General features: G+C 40.3%; 1 protein-coding gene across 1 annotated transcript in view; it reads left to right on the top strand.

Moving 5' to 3' along the window:
- Positions 1 to 16,143, top strand: part of LOC143981838 (interferon alpha/beta receptor 2-like) — a 62,751-nt gene that overhangs the window by 24,526 nt on the left and 22,082 nt on the right. Inside the window, exons 4-5 of the mRNA XM_077479968.1 lie at positions 4,022 to 4,145; positions 8,429 to 8,598. Coding sequence (XP_077336094.1) covers positions 4,022 to 4,145; positions 8,429 to 8,598 — 294 coding nt within the window. The remainder of the gene's footprint in view (positions 1 to 4,021; positions 4,146 to 8,428; positions 8,599 to 16,143) is intronic.

Raw genomic sequence — 16,143 nt, 5'->3', positions numbered from 1 at the left:
GTCACATATATTGACTGCACCAGATGGTCTCTAATCGATCCTGATTATCTAAAGGCGATCTCTGGGTTGGTCCCTAGATATTCGATTAGTATTGGGTCAGCTGAAAGTAAGTGTCAGTGTTTCTGCATAATTTCACATATTTGTTTATGTGTCAGGGCTGGGCTCAGCCCTTCCTTCTCAGAGCTGGCCGCTCAGCTGTCAGCTAATTGCCAGCTCTTATCTCTCCACAGTTACTCAGCTGTTGATTTCTTGCTCATCACTCCTGCCTACTTAAGCTGTCCAGTCCAGAGGATCACTGCCTTCGCCTTGGTCAACATCACAGAGACATTCTCCTGTGTTCCTCTTTAAAGACTTGCTTTGCTGACATCCCTTCTGGCTCCAGATCTAGCTTGCTGTTCTACTACATTGATCCCTGACTTCTAGCTTGGCTGACTATCCATTCTAGTTACTAAATTTTGACTATGTTTTGACTATGTTTGTTCTTTTTAGGTTTATTATTAAACAAGTGTGATTTAACTATACTTCTGTCTAGGTCTAATTTCATGGTTTCTGTCATTATGTTGGTCTGAATAAGTAGTTATGAATCTGACCATATTGGAGTCTTTTTTGGGGTTCTGAGAATAGAAGTGCATCTCTTGACTTACCCTGTGCTTTTTTTAAAGCTTTTTTTAGGCAAGACCTGCTATACCCCCTAGCCAATAATCTTCCATAAACAAGGCCGGCCTCATGCCTGAAGGCCGCCTCACTTGAGCAGTTTCTCCTGTAAATATTGGCTAAAGGGCATACTTCGCACCAATGAATGCGGGTGGGCACTGGACGCATGCAGGATCGTATTCCCTGCTGTGGGCTTGCGGTATAGAGATGTACTGATTGTGCCATCTGGCTCAATGTTCACTGTGATGTCAAGGTATGAGATACTACTCTCATTGGACTCCATTGTGAATTTAAGGTTATAATTGTTTGTGTCCAACATTGACATAAAACGATGCAGGGCTTCATTTGATCCTGCCCATAACATAAATACGTTGTCAATATATCTAAACCAACATAATACATTGGAAAGAAGATCAAAATACTCATCATTGGAAAAGAGCTCCCATTTTTTTGAATGATTATCATCATTGTATACTGTTCTAGTTGGCGTTCTTGTACGAACACTCAAGTATTTGGAATACTATAGATGAGAATTTTTTGAAGCTCTATGGGTGACACTATCTTTCATGGATTCCTCTGCAACATATTTCTGTATGTCATATATGTTGCTAAAATATCATGATCATCTATTTTTAAGATGTGTGATTGTTATATGAAGTTTTTTTCTATATATTTTCATTGTAGATAGTGAGACCTGCTTTTCTCCAACAATCCCTAAATGTGTCCTGACAAAGCTAGACAGCGAAACGTGTTGACGCACAGGGACTCACTATTATATACACTATGCATGCTTATCTTTGCTGTGTATTATGTATATGTTTTTAATGCTTTACCCTTTTTTTTTGCTCTATATACCATATATTGTTATAAATAAAGTATATTTTGCTATATTTTTCACTGTCTATGTTGCCTTTAAAGTCTGACCTTTTTGGCTATCATATGCCCAACTTTTTCTTTTTATACTGAATAATTCACATAATATATCATATCCTACATCAGCATCTTGAGGTATTTGGCCACCTTAAAGGTCCCCATTAATTAAAGAGACCCTGTCGCCAACTTAAAAAAAATTGTAGGTAATGCCTCATTCATATAGGCCCAGAGGCCCGTAGTCTATGAATTGACTGTGTGTTTATGCAGCTTGAGTGCCAGGTGCTTCATGCAGGCAAGCCATGCAACCATAGGTGTGCGCAGCCTATTGCATTAGGGTGTGTACCCAAAAAGCTCAAAAACACATGCCTTTCTCCGCAACCTCAGCTGCACGGAGCAGTGGATGAATGAGAAGGGCTCTGTGCTGAGTGGCTTCCTGTTCATTCACACACTGAAGCATAGTAAACACAGTTTTCTATGCTTCAGTTATGAATGGCCACAGAGAGCAAGTGTGTTCATTTAGAAAAGTAAGGGACCGGTATATCACATATTTATTAGCCCCTTCCCCTGCTCTCTATCCTGAAACATCACCGCAGAAGCTGGAGGGAGAGGAGAGAAGGGAAGAACTGTGAGGCAGGGGGCCAAGACGGGATTGCCCGGGCAGTAGGCACCTCACACCTCCATGCAGTCCTCTTGGGTAATCTTATGATTGCCCTTCTGGGTGGAGGGCTTTTGAGCTCTTCCTGGAGACTGGCAGATGTTAAATGGTGGTGATAGATATTTCTGATGAAGATAATTTACAGATATTCAAAACACATTGGTTTTCCCTTTCCATACAAAAATTGTTACTGAACCTGTTTCGAATGTACAGTCGTATATGGTAATGGGCATCACCGCTGAACATATAATTTGTATAAACACTGTCATTGATGTTTTTATAGGATGCTATGAGCCTCGTGGAGGTTTATTTTAAATTGTGAACAATAAAATATGATTCATTTTCTCGATCATAACCTAAGAAGACCTCCCAACTTTTTGGATAAGAACAAGAGTCATCTCTTAGAACAAAGAATGTAGACAAAGGGGACACATTCTGCCACACCTCCACTTACAGGGACCATTACGATTTAATACCCCAAAAACATGATTGGTTAAACCTACAAGTGTTTTTTTTTTTTTTTACTGGATTTTCAAAATAACAAATTACATAATTTAGAGAAACCTTTCTCAGACAGGTTTCTGTAGAATCCTAGAAGTTCTTTTGAGGCTTCAAGGGGTTCCTTGAGCAATGATAAATTGATCTCCCAATTACATTGACCACTAATGCAAGGAAGCAGTTTTTCACCAACCACCAATGTAAGGGGTAACTTCTACAATGACCACCAATGTAGGAGGACACCACGATTTTTTGATTGTTACTAAAAAATATTTTGTTAAATAGCATTAGCGGGTGCTAAAAAATAAAACATTATCTTCCCTTGATGTCAAATATGCTAGGTATTCTTTAATTTAAAGATTATTCAACTTACTGAGCATGCTAATGTACACTGTTCTATAGGATTAATCGTTTTTAGCAGGGCTTCTCTGAGACCAGAAAATGATTTAAAGGGTTCCTCCAATGTAAAAAGTTTGATAAAAATCTTATTTAGAGGTTAGATAAGAGATTTTTCATATTATAACATTTTTGGCAGTTGAATAGCGCATTTTATAAACAGTGATAAGGAATGCGGGGTTCCAAAAGAGGAAAAATTTGGGAACCACGACACTTTCGAATCTTTTACACTGTTTTGTTAAATCTGGGCTGCTGCAGAAGGCTGGGCATCCCACAAGGGCACTCACTCATAGATAATCTTATAGAGCCCAGAATCTCCAAAAAAAGGCTTGTCTTGTCTGTTCTATGGACATTTATGAGACTGGTCCATGCAGTGAATGCAATGGGGTTGATTTACTAAAACTGCAGAGTGCAAAATCTGATGCAGCTGTGCATAGCACCCAATCAGCTTCTAACTTCAGCTTGTTCAATTAGGCTTTGACAATGAGCCCTGGTTCACATTGACGGGATTTGGCATGCGATTTGACATGTCAAATCGCATGCCAAATCGGTGGCAATGGCAGCGTCCGAATCGGTGCGATGCCACATGTGCACCGATTCCCAAAAGTAGTTTCTGTACTATTTTTGGGGTGCAATTTCCATTGACATCTGTGCAGAGACCCACACAGATGTCTCTGAAATCGCCCCCGAAATCAGGACTGACAAGCGGGAATGAAACCATGCGTGTTCAGCTGAACAATTTCATTCCCACAGTCAGTGTGAACCTAGGCTTAAACATGGAAGCTAATTGGTTTTTATGCAGAGCTGCACCAGATTTTACACTATCCAGTTTTAGTAAATTGACCCCAAAATCCTAAACTGAAGTGAATCACAACTCTTCCTTCTAACATCAAAAATCATATTTATTGGTTTATTAATATAATTTTCTTTGTGCTTTGTCTGCAGCCTCAACTGTGCAGCCTCCGAGGAACCTTAAATTCTCTTCTAACAACTTTCAGCATATCCTGACTTGGGAAGACCCCAACTATGAATTGGCCGTCTACTACAAAGTGGAATACTCTAAAGACTAGTAGGTTTTTAGACTCTTCCATGGCTGTTCCAAAACCTTACTGTCATGCCCAAATCAATGCCCGCTCTTACAATCAAAGCTCCAAAACTTCTCCTTCAACTCACCCTACACACTTCTATTGTCCCATCACTATAATAGGCTTCCTCAGTGGCCAAAAATTGTACAGGAGGCAGGAAGGGTCAGAAAATCTTATTCATCACTATTAAGAAATATCAGAGCTTTGCCCATCAGAGCAGAATGGTTATTAAGGCTGTATGTATATGCGGGCACCTCTAGATGCCTGCCATCTATTTCTATAGACAGTTTTCTTTGATAGCAAAATCCCTTTAACCACTTAAGGACCAAACCTCTTTTTGAGATTTGTTGTTTACAAGTTAAAAACATTTTTATTTGCTAGAAAATTACTTAGAACCCCCAAACATTACACTTTTTTTTTAACACCCTAATGGCAGTCATTGCAATACTTTCTGTCACACCGTATTTGCGCAGCGGTCTTACAAGCGCACTTTTTTTGGAAAAAATACACTTTTTTGAATTAAAAAAATAAGACAACAGTAAAGTTTGCCCAATTTTTTTTTTATATTGTGAAAGATAATGTTACGCGGAGTAAACTGATACCCAACATGATTGGAAATTCTGACAACAGAATGTTGTCTGCGGAAAATTTATATGCCTGCCATCTAATATTTGTCAGCGGACAATCCGACAACAATTGTCCGATGGAGCGTACAAATGGTCGGATTTTAGGCCAACAGTCTGTCATCACACAATTCCCAGCAGAAAATCCAATTGTGTGTACAAGGCTTAAGTCTGTTCATTATTCAGCAAGGAACACCGATTTGTCAGAAAGCCTTTACTTTACTTTCAGAATCAACATTTCCTATGGGACACTATAATACAAAATACTCCCACAAATACAGGCCATTGATTGCAACCAAGATTTGGTCATTTGCACACATAAAAATATATTTTTTCCTAATAAATTCATTCAAGACCATGTTGCAAAAATGAATACACCCCAATTAAAGTCTTAAGCCCAATACACAATATTTGATTTTCTGCAGATTTTTGTCTTCAGATTTACCAAAACCATATAATATGAGGTCAAACCTTAAGGCCGCGTACACACGGGCGGATTGTCTGCCCAACTTAGTCCGCTGAACCGTGTTTCAGCGGAGAATCCGCTCGTGTGTGGGCTTCAGCGGACTTTTTCAGCGGACAGTCTGGCGGACTAAGTCTTTCGGAATTTCCGTAATTTTGTCCGTCCAAACTTGGTTTTGTCCGTCCAAACTTGGTTTCAGCGGACAGTCCGCTCGTGTGTAGGCAAGTTGGACGGACTAAGTATGGCGAATGCTCAGAAAGGATTTACACGGCCGAAGGTTGCATTGCAGTGTATTGGACGTCGTTTTTCTAGTCCTGTCGTACGTGCTGTACACGTCATCGCGCAAGCTTTCAGCGGACTGTCTGTTCATCGTCTGTGGTCAAGTCCGTTCATTCAAAATTTGGACGGACTGTCTGTCGGATTGTCTGACAAACTTAGTTGGGCAGACAATCCGCCCGTGTGTACGCAGCCTAAGAGTTTCAATTTGTATGCAATCAGGCAGGCCCTTGCACTACATGGTTTTGATACAAAAATGTAAGAAAGATGTAACTGCAACCACCTCACAAAGACCTCAAGGCCATCCATGGATGTTAACACCTCAACGGGAGAATCTTCTGATGAGAAGGGTTGAAGAAAATCACCATGCAAGTTCACTGCAGTTAGCTTAAGAAGCTAACTTAAAGAGGAAGTCAACCCTGATGAGTTTACTTCCTCTTTCATTCCCTGCAAAGGTAAAGCATAATGGACTACTATGCATCGCATAGTAGCCCATTATGTGTCACTTACCTGACACAGGAGCCAGCAAAGTCACCGCTGTCCCCTGTAGTCTATTGCATTCATCTTCTCGGTGGGTCTCGCTGCTCCACCGCTGTCATTCGGCGAAGGCGCGATGACGTCACTCCCGCGCATGCGCACGGGGGCCGCCGCGCGCGGCATATCGCCGTTGATGGCAGCGCGCTCAGTGCGCCTGCGTGCCGCTGTCTACGGCGCATGCGCCGTAGACAGCGGTGCCTGTCTTTCGGCAAATATATCCTAAACCGTGTAGGTTTAGGAGATATTTCTTGGACCTACAGGTAAGCCTTAATCTAGGCTTACCTGTAGGTCAAAGTGTGTTGTAAGGGTTTACAACCACTTTAAGAAGTAGAAAGCCAAACTGGGGTGACTGTTACAAAGGAAGCCTCTCCTAAAGCCCATGCACAAAAAAAACTGCCTAGAATTTGCCAGAGCCCATGCTGAAAAAGAAGAAGACCACTGAGACTCTATTCTGGAGTGATTGGACCAAGATAAATGTTTTTGGAACTGATGGCTTTAAAAAACTGTATCACATCGCAAAAGTGAGGAGTGCAAAGAAAATGTGTGGTGCCTACAGTGAAACATGGTGGTGGCAGTGTCCTTATGTTGGGCTGCATGAGTGCTGCTGTTGTCAGGAAACTGCATTTCATTGATGGTACCATGAATTCACAGATGTACTGCTCTATATTGAAAGAAAAGATGCTACCATCACTTCGTGTCCTTGGACGTCGTGCACTTTTCCAACATGACAATGATGCAAAACACACATCTAAGGCCACAGTTGCATTTCTGAAGAAGAACAGGGAGAAAGGAATTCAGTGGTCAAGTATGTCTCCTTATCTGAACCCATTGGAACATGTATGGGGAATTATGAAGAAAAAAGTTGAGCATCATTCTCCATTTAGCATCTAAGAGCTAAAGGACTTCATTCTCGAAGAATGGAAAAAGATAAATGTTGTAATATATCGCCAACTTGTTCATTCCATGATTAGAAGACATATACAGTATGTATGTAATATGTACATAATAATAATAATAATAATAATATGTAAGTTATACTAGTAACCTTACTTTTATGTAATGAGCTAAACACATACTCATTGAGATTTTGATTAAAATCTTACTTTACATTTCTGCAGAGCACTGTATATAAAGTTTTATATATATATATTTAATCGATTAATCAACTAATTTCGATTAATTATAACGCACATACAGATCCAACTACTTTTAAAGAGGAAGTAAACCTCTTCAAACCACTTTGACCTACAGGTAAGCCTAGATTAAGGCTTACCTGTAGGTCCAAGCAATATCTCCTAAACCTATATGCCCGAAAATGGACAGCGGCGCGCAGGCGCACTAAATGCGGCAAATCCAAGAATGGATTTGCCTAATTTGTCGACTCCCGTGCGCATGCGCGGGAGTGACGTCATCGCGGCTTCTCTGAATGGCAGAGGCGGAGCTGCGAGACGCGACTCCCGTGCGCATGCGCGGGAGTGACGTCATCGCGGCTTCGCCGCTGTCATTGGTCGGAGCTGCGAGACGCCACCAGCAAGATGGATGCGGCGGACTACAGGGATCAGCGGCGACTTCGCTGGCTCCTGTGTCAGGTAAGTGACACATAATGAGCTACTATGCGATGCATAGTAGTCCATTATGCTTTACCTTTGCAGGGAAAAAAAGAGGAAGTAAACCCATCAGGGTTTACTTCCTCTTTAACTGCTCTCCTTGCATTGTAACTCTGCATTATTCAGTGGTAAATGTGGTATACACTATATACAATCACCCGACACTAGTTAGTTTCCACAATCCATGACTTAACTTCACAGTTCACACAAATACTTTTAAATTCAAACTGTAGCACTGATGTAAGTAATTTTATTTTCCACAGTAGCGTGACAATCCCTCCCCCTCCAGTTTAACTAATCACTCTCACCTTATGGCATGGACCCCTGTGCAAACAGGTGGTCATGCAAGCGGGTATCAAAAGGGTTAACACGGACCATAATCTTCTCTCACATCTCCTTAGATCTCAGCAAGGACACCAGGTCATGGGTAAAAAGAAAAGATCTAAGTTCTCACCGCTTAAGTATAAGATTTAGTTTTTGTGCTCAAACACAAACTACTCACATAAAGATGATAAAAACACAGCATGTAAAGCCGACAATCGTGTTAGTTCCGTAGGGCAGCAGCGGGTGACGTCATGCGTAGCTCCTCCCCATACGTGTTACGTTCAATCAAAAATACCAAGGGTGTGAATACATTTTGCAAGGCACTGTGTATGTATAAATATATATATATATATATATATATATATATATATATATATATATTTATATTACAGTATAATTATAGCCTTTTTATCCTTTTTTTTGTTTCGCTGTAACAGCCGAGAATTGGTTCCCACCAGAGATTGCACAAATATCACCATTCCTCGCTGTGACCTGACAAAAGATTTCACAGACATCTTTGGAAATTATGCGGCACAAATCCAGATCTTCACTCATAATGAATCATCAGTTCCAGTTTTCTCCCCATCGCTGAACCCCATATCAGACAGTAAGTATAAAACCGTGATCTGCACACTGGCTGGGATATTCTTACCTACTGTTACAACTGGAGGCATCGATGGACTTCATATACACTGTGGGAAGTGCATAAACTAAAAAGCACCAGTAAAGCAGTAGAAAACCTTTGTGCAGGGATGACATGTCTACATGGGATTGATTTTAAGTTATACGATCTACAGAGGTGTTTCCATGCCCTAAGTAAGCCATAGCCTCCAAATGATCTATTTTACATGGCAGCATAGAAAAGAATGAAAAGTTTTAAAGGAGGGGTTCAAAAGCAAGACTGAAGTGTATAGAAAATAAACATTGGAGATAAATGATGGCGTATAAAAGAGGTACTAAAAAAAAAGTGGGTCAACTAAAGCTTATTGAATACATGGAAGACATGGAAACACTTCTGCATATCTATATATTAATAATGAAAAATATAATACTTTAACAACTTTGAACGAGGGTGTGACCAAGATGTACTGCTTGTACAGTGCAGGGACTGGACTTAGCTGTACTGTTTGGCAGAAGTCCCTGGGTCACAAGCCTGTTTGAGAAGGAAACATTTTTGGAACTGGGGCATAACTGAAAATGATAGGGCCCTATGAAAAAATGTTGATAGGGCTCCAAACAGTGGCATGGCCATTATAAAGCACTCCTAATATCATCTCCATAATACTAATGGACCAGGTAGGCTGCCTGGGAGGGACTGTAATTGAATACTTACAATGCGGCCAGGAAATCTATAGGAACCACTTCACAGTCCCCAGGGCAGGAAGGGATGTCTAATCACTTATCTTTTGCCGATAAGTAATAACCAATATGTTGCCCAAAATTGGTTATTATATACAATTAACTGACAATTTATTATAGCGGTTGATGGGACTGTGGACAATGTTTGTATTGTACTTAGGGCATGTCTTTTGTGGAGTATTTTTCTATGGCTATAGGTTGGGGTCATCATGTGGTGTGCCAGGGGAAATGTTGCCTTTTAGTCTTATCGGTTTTAACATAGTAGTTTTGATTAGCACCACTTACTCCACATCTTCCCATTTATGCCACGTACACACGACCGGACTTTTCGACGGACTAGGTCAGACGGTCTTCCCGACGGACTTTCGGCAGAGTTCCAATGGACCTTCCGTATGAAAGGATTTGGCCACACACAATCACACCAAAGTCTGACGGATTTGACCATGATGACGTATGACCGGACTAGAATAAGGAAGTTCATAGCCAGTAGCCGCCCTTAGGATAGAAAGTGGGTCTGGCGGAGTTCCGGTGAAAAAATTTGAAACATGTTCTATTTCTAAAGTCCATCAGATTTTTGGACAGCAAAGGTCAGACGGAGCCCACACACGATCTAATTGTCTGACGGATTCGTTCCGTCGGACATTTCCTGTTGAAAAGTCCGGTCGTGTGTACGCACCATTAGAGATCTTTTTTTGTTGTTATTTTATGATATTGGGATGTTTTTTCTTTTTTGTCTTTCCTTTTTATTTTTGTTTTTATATACGAACTGCTAGGTTATGTGCATATGGAATGTTATACTTAATTTTTTATCAATATAGGACACTATTTCTCTATTAAAGGGAAAACAGAGAAAGGGGCCAAAACGGGTTGGGAAATACCAACCCCGGGACTTTTACCGGTATCAGATCAATAAAGTCTGCAATTAAATATCCATTGCTAAAATTAATTTTTCTTTATTACAACATACATCAGTGATACACAGAACTTCATTATACAGCCATAAAATGTGATGAGGCAAAATAGAATGTGGAACAACCACGTGATTACCCCAATTTTATACATAAAAACAAAAAATGCTGAGCTGCGGTTTTTCAACATGTTTCGCTCAAAATTCAAGATTCCTCAGGAACAGGCGCAGCTGCTAATCAAAACTGAAACAATAAAAGAAAAAGCAGCATATATTAAGTTCATAAACATTATTTCAAAAGTCAAAGTACAAAAATCATAATTTCTAAAAAAGAGATACAAAAAATCTAAAGAAATCATCAATCAAAATAGCATGTATTCCAAAGTGTAGATGATACAGTATATCATTGGTTATAAATATATTAGATTAGTAATAATCAACATATTAAATCAAAATAAACATAAGAGTATTGTATTAATTCTCTCACCAATTGAGCAGGAATTTCCCAGGATTAGTAGTGATGGTAATTAGTAAAATTTAAGAAGAGTATGCAATTAATGCACAAATGGCCAACAAAGGCGATGCGACACCAAGGAGTTGGTCTGCAGAGAAAACATTAAATTTTATCTTTGAAATTTATATATTGGTGTTCAATAAAATAATGAAGCAATCAGAGATAGCCAATTAATAAAGCGTACCTACTATAAAAAGTGTATGATAGAAAGGGATGTATGAATAAATATGAATAATACCTGAGTAATTGAATCAATACATATACAAGCTGATTCGTAATTAGCCAATGCAGGAATAAACGTAGGTATTTTCAGAAAGTCAAAACGAATTGGGCCAGAGACTGATTCAAAAGCATTTACAATAAACAAACGAAATGAAATAGATCAGCCACATATAGAATATGGCCAAAGCAAAAATCCTGTTCAGTAAGTAGTTCCAAAAGAGACATCAATCTCTGATAATAATGAAGGTATAATGTCAGTCGGTGAGACCATCATACCTGTCACTTGGTTTGGATAAGAAAAAGTCCACTGGGATCAATTTTGGTAGTTCCTCTCCCATCAATTGCCAATAGGCAACTGACAGGGAGATGGGATTATATGTTTTCTCCAGCTCAGCGGCATCTGACGTCACCGCCGAGCTGCGGGCGAATTAGAGGAAGGGAAAGGGATCACTGTATGTCTAATGAAGCGCAAGTACCATACTGCGCTTGCGCGAACACTGCTAGTCACGTCGATGGCACCATCGCGGCCATATTAGATTGTCTACCTGCCCACACTAGAGCGTAGGCGCCGTTCTGTGCATGCGCGGGCAATACTAGTCACGCAGCGGCAGCGGCGCGGCCATCTTTACTTATCTACACGCCCATACTTCGCGTAATTATATGAGGGAGTGCCCACAGAATGGCCAAACAAGTATCAGGTGACGCTGAAGGTGTCCTCAACACAGGCGTGGCTATCTTGGGAATTAACAATGGCTATGTATAGAAAAATAGACCAAAAAGATAAAGATACAAAAATTAGTTATGAAAAAAGAAAAAAAAAGGGGAATGATGAGCATGTGAAGAAAAACGAATTTCCCAAAACAGTTGGGGGCACGCTGGTGAAAATGCCTGATTGATTAGCAGGATAAGACCAGTAGTGTCCCCCTGGTGCCTGTACAGACCATTTTATTAAAGGGGAAGCGTCATGTTAATTCTTGTGTAAGGCCAAAAGTGAATGAATTAATAAAAAATACATCATATATTATAAATTTAAGTTAATACAGAAAGGAGAATTCTGGCGACCAAGGTGAGAGAGGAAGCAAAAAAAAAAAAGATTTTTTAAGGGGATAGGAAACAAGGGAAAAATTTTCCCACACTGACCCGGATATACAGTGGTGTGAAAAAGTGTTTGCCTCCTTATTTCCTGTTCCTTTGCATGTTTGTCACACTTAAGTGTTTCGGAACATCAAACCAATTTAAACAATAGTCAAGGACAACACAAGTAAACACAAAATGCAATTTGTAAATGAAGGTGTTTATTATTAAAGGTGAAAATAAATCCAAACCATCATGGCCCTGTGTGAAAAAGTGATTGCCCCCCTTGTTAAAACATACTATAACTGTGGTTGTCCACACCTGAGTTCAATTTCTCTAGCCACACCCAGGCCTGATTATTGCCACACCTGTTCACAATCAAGGCATCACTTAAATAGGAGCTGCTTGACACAGTAAGGTCCACCAGAAGATCCTTAAAAGCTACACATCATGCCGAGACCCAAAGAAATTCAGGAACAATTGAGAAAGAAAGTAATTGAGATCTATCAGTCTGGAAAGGGTTATAAAGCCATTTCCAAAGCTTTGGGAATCCAGCGAACCACAGTGAGAGCCATTATCCACAAATGGCGAAGACATGGAACAGTGGTGAACCTTCCCAGGAGTGGCCGGCCGCCCAAAATTACCCCAAGAGCGCAGCGACGACTCATCCAAGAGGTCACAAAAGGCCCCACAACAACGTCCAAGGAACTGCAGGCCTCACTTGCCTCAGTTAAGGTCAGCGTTCATGCCTCCACCATCAGGAAAAGACTGGGCAAAAATGGCCTGCATGGCAGAGTTCCAAGGAGAAAACCACTGCTGAGCAAAAAGAACATCAAAGCTCGTCTCAATTTCTCCACAACACATCTTGATGATCCCCAAGACTTTTGGGACAACATTCTGTGGACCGATGAGACAAAAGTGGAACTCTTTGGAAGGTGTGTGTCCAAGTATATCTGGCGTAGAAGGAACACTGCATTTCATAAAAAGAACATTATACCAACAGTAAAATATGGTGGTGGTAGTGTGATGGTCTGGGGCTGTTTTGATGCTTCAGGACCTGGAAGACTTGCCGTGATAAAAGGAACTATGAATTCTGCTGTCTACCAAGAGATCCTGAAGGAGAATGTCCGACCATCTGTTCGTGTACTCAAGCTGAAACGAACTTGGGTTCTGCAGCAGGACAATGATCCTAAACACACCAGCAAGTCCACCACCGAATGGCTGAAGAAAAACAAAATGAAGACTTTGGAGTGGCCTAGCCAAAGTCCTGACCTGAATCCTATTGAGATGTTGTGGTATGACCTTAAAAAGGCCGTTCATGCTCGAAAACCCTCTAATGTAACTGAATTAGGACAATTCTGCAAAGATGAGTGGGCCAAAATTCCTCCAGGACGCTGTAAAAGCCTCATTGCACGTTATCGCAAACGCTTGGTTGCAGTTGTTGCTGCTAAGGGTGGCCCAACCAGTTATTAGGTTTAGGGGGCAATCACTTTTTCACACAGGGCCATGATGGTTTGGATTTTTTTTCACCTTTAATAATAAACACCTTCATTTACAAATTGCATTTTGTGTTTACTTGTGTTGTCCTTGACTATTGTTTAAATTGGTTTGATGTTCCGAAACACTTAAGTGTGACAAACATGCAAAGGAACAGGAAATGAGGAAGGGGGCAAACACTTTTTCACACCACTGTATATAGTAAACAATATTTTACAAAATGGTTTGAAGCTAAAGGCTTCATTCAGGCCTGGCGACTCAGTTGCTTTGAGATCAAAAATCCAGCAAGCTTCTCGCTGTAGTAAAACTTGGTTATAGTCGCCCCCTCTTTCCCCTGGTTCTTTGTGTTCCAATGCGAAAAAGTGCATTTGGCTTTCATCAAAACTAAGAAAGAGTCCAAAATGACGACTGATAGGGGTCTCCATCTTTTTAGCCCGCACCAGGTATACATGGTCCCTGATGCGGTGAAAAAATGGACTTTTAGTTTTTCCCACATAGTAGGCATTACATTGACAAATCATGATGTAAACGATTCCCACCGACTGGCATGTTACCGAAAACTTTGGTTTGTAAATACGTTTATTTGGTAGCAAGATTGAGTCAGAGGAAAAAATATGTCTGCAAAAGTTGCATTTATGACATGGTCTTGAACCTCGCTGTTGTTTAGTAATTAAGTGGGTTTGAGAGGTATAATGACTTTTGACCAGAGTATCTTTAAGAGAACGCGATCTCCTGAAGGTAACTCTGGATAGTCTTTCACATGTTTAGATACCTTTGGGTCCCCTTTGAGGAGATACCAATATTTGTTCATAATATTGCGCACTTGAGAGTGTTGCCCACAGAAACGTGTTATTAATCTAACACCTTCATTTGTTTGCGAGGGTCTCTGACTATGTATAAGGGCAGACCTGTTCTGTTTTTTTGCCCTTAAATAAGATTTTTTTTAAACATTTATTGCTATATCCACGATGCCGCAGACGTATTTGTAATTTTTTTGCTTCGGACTCAAAGTCAATATCATTACTGCAGTTTCTCCTTAAGCGGAGATATTGCCCATAAGGGATACTGGCAATTAGAGGTACAGGATGCGAGCTGGAAGCATGCAATACCGTGTTTGCTGCTAGAGGTTTTCTGAATAAAGTTGATCCAATTTCACCCTCTGAGTTGACAAAAATTTGAATATCGAAAAAGATTAAACAAGTGTGGCTTTTTTCCATGGTAAATTTCAGATTGTATGTATTTACCTTCAATAAATCAATGAAAGTAATTAGTTCATCCTCAGTCCCAGTCCAGATGAAGAAGATGTCATCTATGTATCTTCTCCATACTGGGATGAGGTCGAAACATGGAGAAAGATCCTCCTGACTTGCCACACACAATCACACTAAAGTCTGATGGATTTGACCATGATGACGTATGACCGGACTAGAATAAGGAAGTTCATAGCCAGTAGCCAATAGCTGCCCTTAGGATAGGAAGTGGATCTGGTGGAGTTCCGGTGAAAAAATTTGAAACATGTTCTATTTCTAAAGTCCATCAGATTTTTGGACAGCAAAGGTCAGATTGAGCCCACACACGATCTAATTGTCTGACATATTCGTTCTGTCGGACATTTGCTGTCGAAAAGTCCAGTCGTGTGTACGCGCCATTAGAGATCTTTTTTTGTTGTTATTTTATGATATGGGGATGTGTTTTTTCTTTTTTGTCTTTCCTTTTTATTTTTGTTTTAAATATGAATTGCTAGGTTATGTGCATATGGAATGTTATATTTAATTTTTTATCAATATAGGACACTATTTCTCTATTAAAGGGGTTGTAAAGGTTTGTGTTTTTTTCACCTTAATGCATCCTCTTTTCTGAGGGGTTAGCTTGACCTCTTGCTAAATCATGAATGAACTGTGATTAACAAATTTTATTGGAAACCTGAGTTAAGTTTTAGTTGCCACACTCAGGCCTGAATACTGCCAGACCTGTTGACTCAAGAAATCACTTAAATAGAAGCTGTCTGGGAGGGAAAAAATAGAAGCTGACTGACAAAGTGAAGCACACTAAAAGATCTCAAAAGGCAACACATCATGCCACAATCTAAAGAAATTCAAGAACAGATGAGAAACAAAGTACAGTGGAACCGAGCATTTCGAAAGACGAGCAACTTTTTAAAAAAAATCCTGACTCGGCTTGCGAGTGTTGTCTCGCAAAACTAACAGGATTCAAGCCAATGGGGTGTGCAGTACCGCATTTGGCCAGAGGTGCGAGGGCATCGGTGACACTAGGAATGGTTGGGAGCAGTTTGGAAATGCTCGTAAATACTTCTTTACCAAGTGTTTCCGAGCCTTTCTGAGGGTTTCTGAGTTCAGCTGAACTGTCCCTGAGTATTTTAAAGGCTCTCCGGCGCCCCCTCCCACCTCTGGCCACATGCGGTATTGCATGCAATATAAGTCAATGCAGAACAAATTATCTTTGTTTCCATTGACTTCTATGGGGAAACTCGCTTTGATATGCGAGTGCTTTGAATTATAAGCATTCTCCTGGAATGGATTATACTCGTAATCCAAGGTTCCACTGTAATTGACATGTAT

The sequence above is a fragment of the Lithobates pipiens genome, unplaced genomic scaffold, assembly GCF_037356315.1.
Source record: "Lithobates pipiens isolate NorthernLeopardFrog02 unplaced genomic scaffold, aLitPip1_a1.2 Scaffold_16, whole genome shotgun sequence".
In the NCBI taxonomy this organism is placed as follows: domain Eukaryota; kingdom Metazoa; phylum Chordata; class Amphibia; order Anura; family Ranidae; genus Lithobates; species Lithobates pipiens.
The sequence above is the reverse complement of the archived record's forward strand: the minus strand, read 5'-3'. Positions and strand labels throughout refer to the sequence as shown.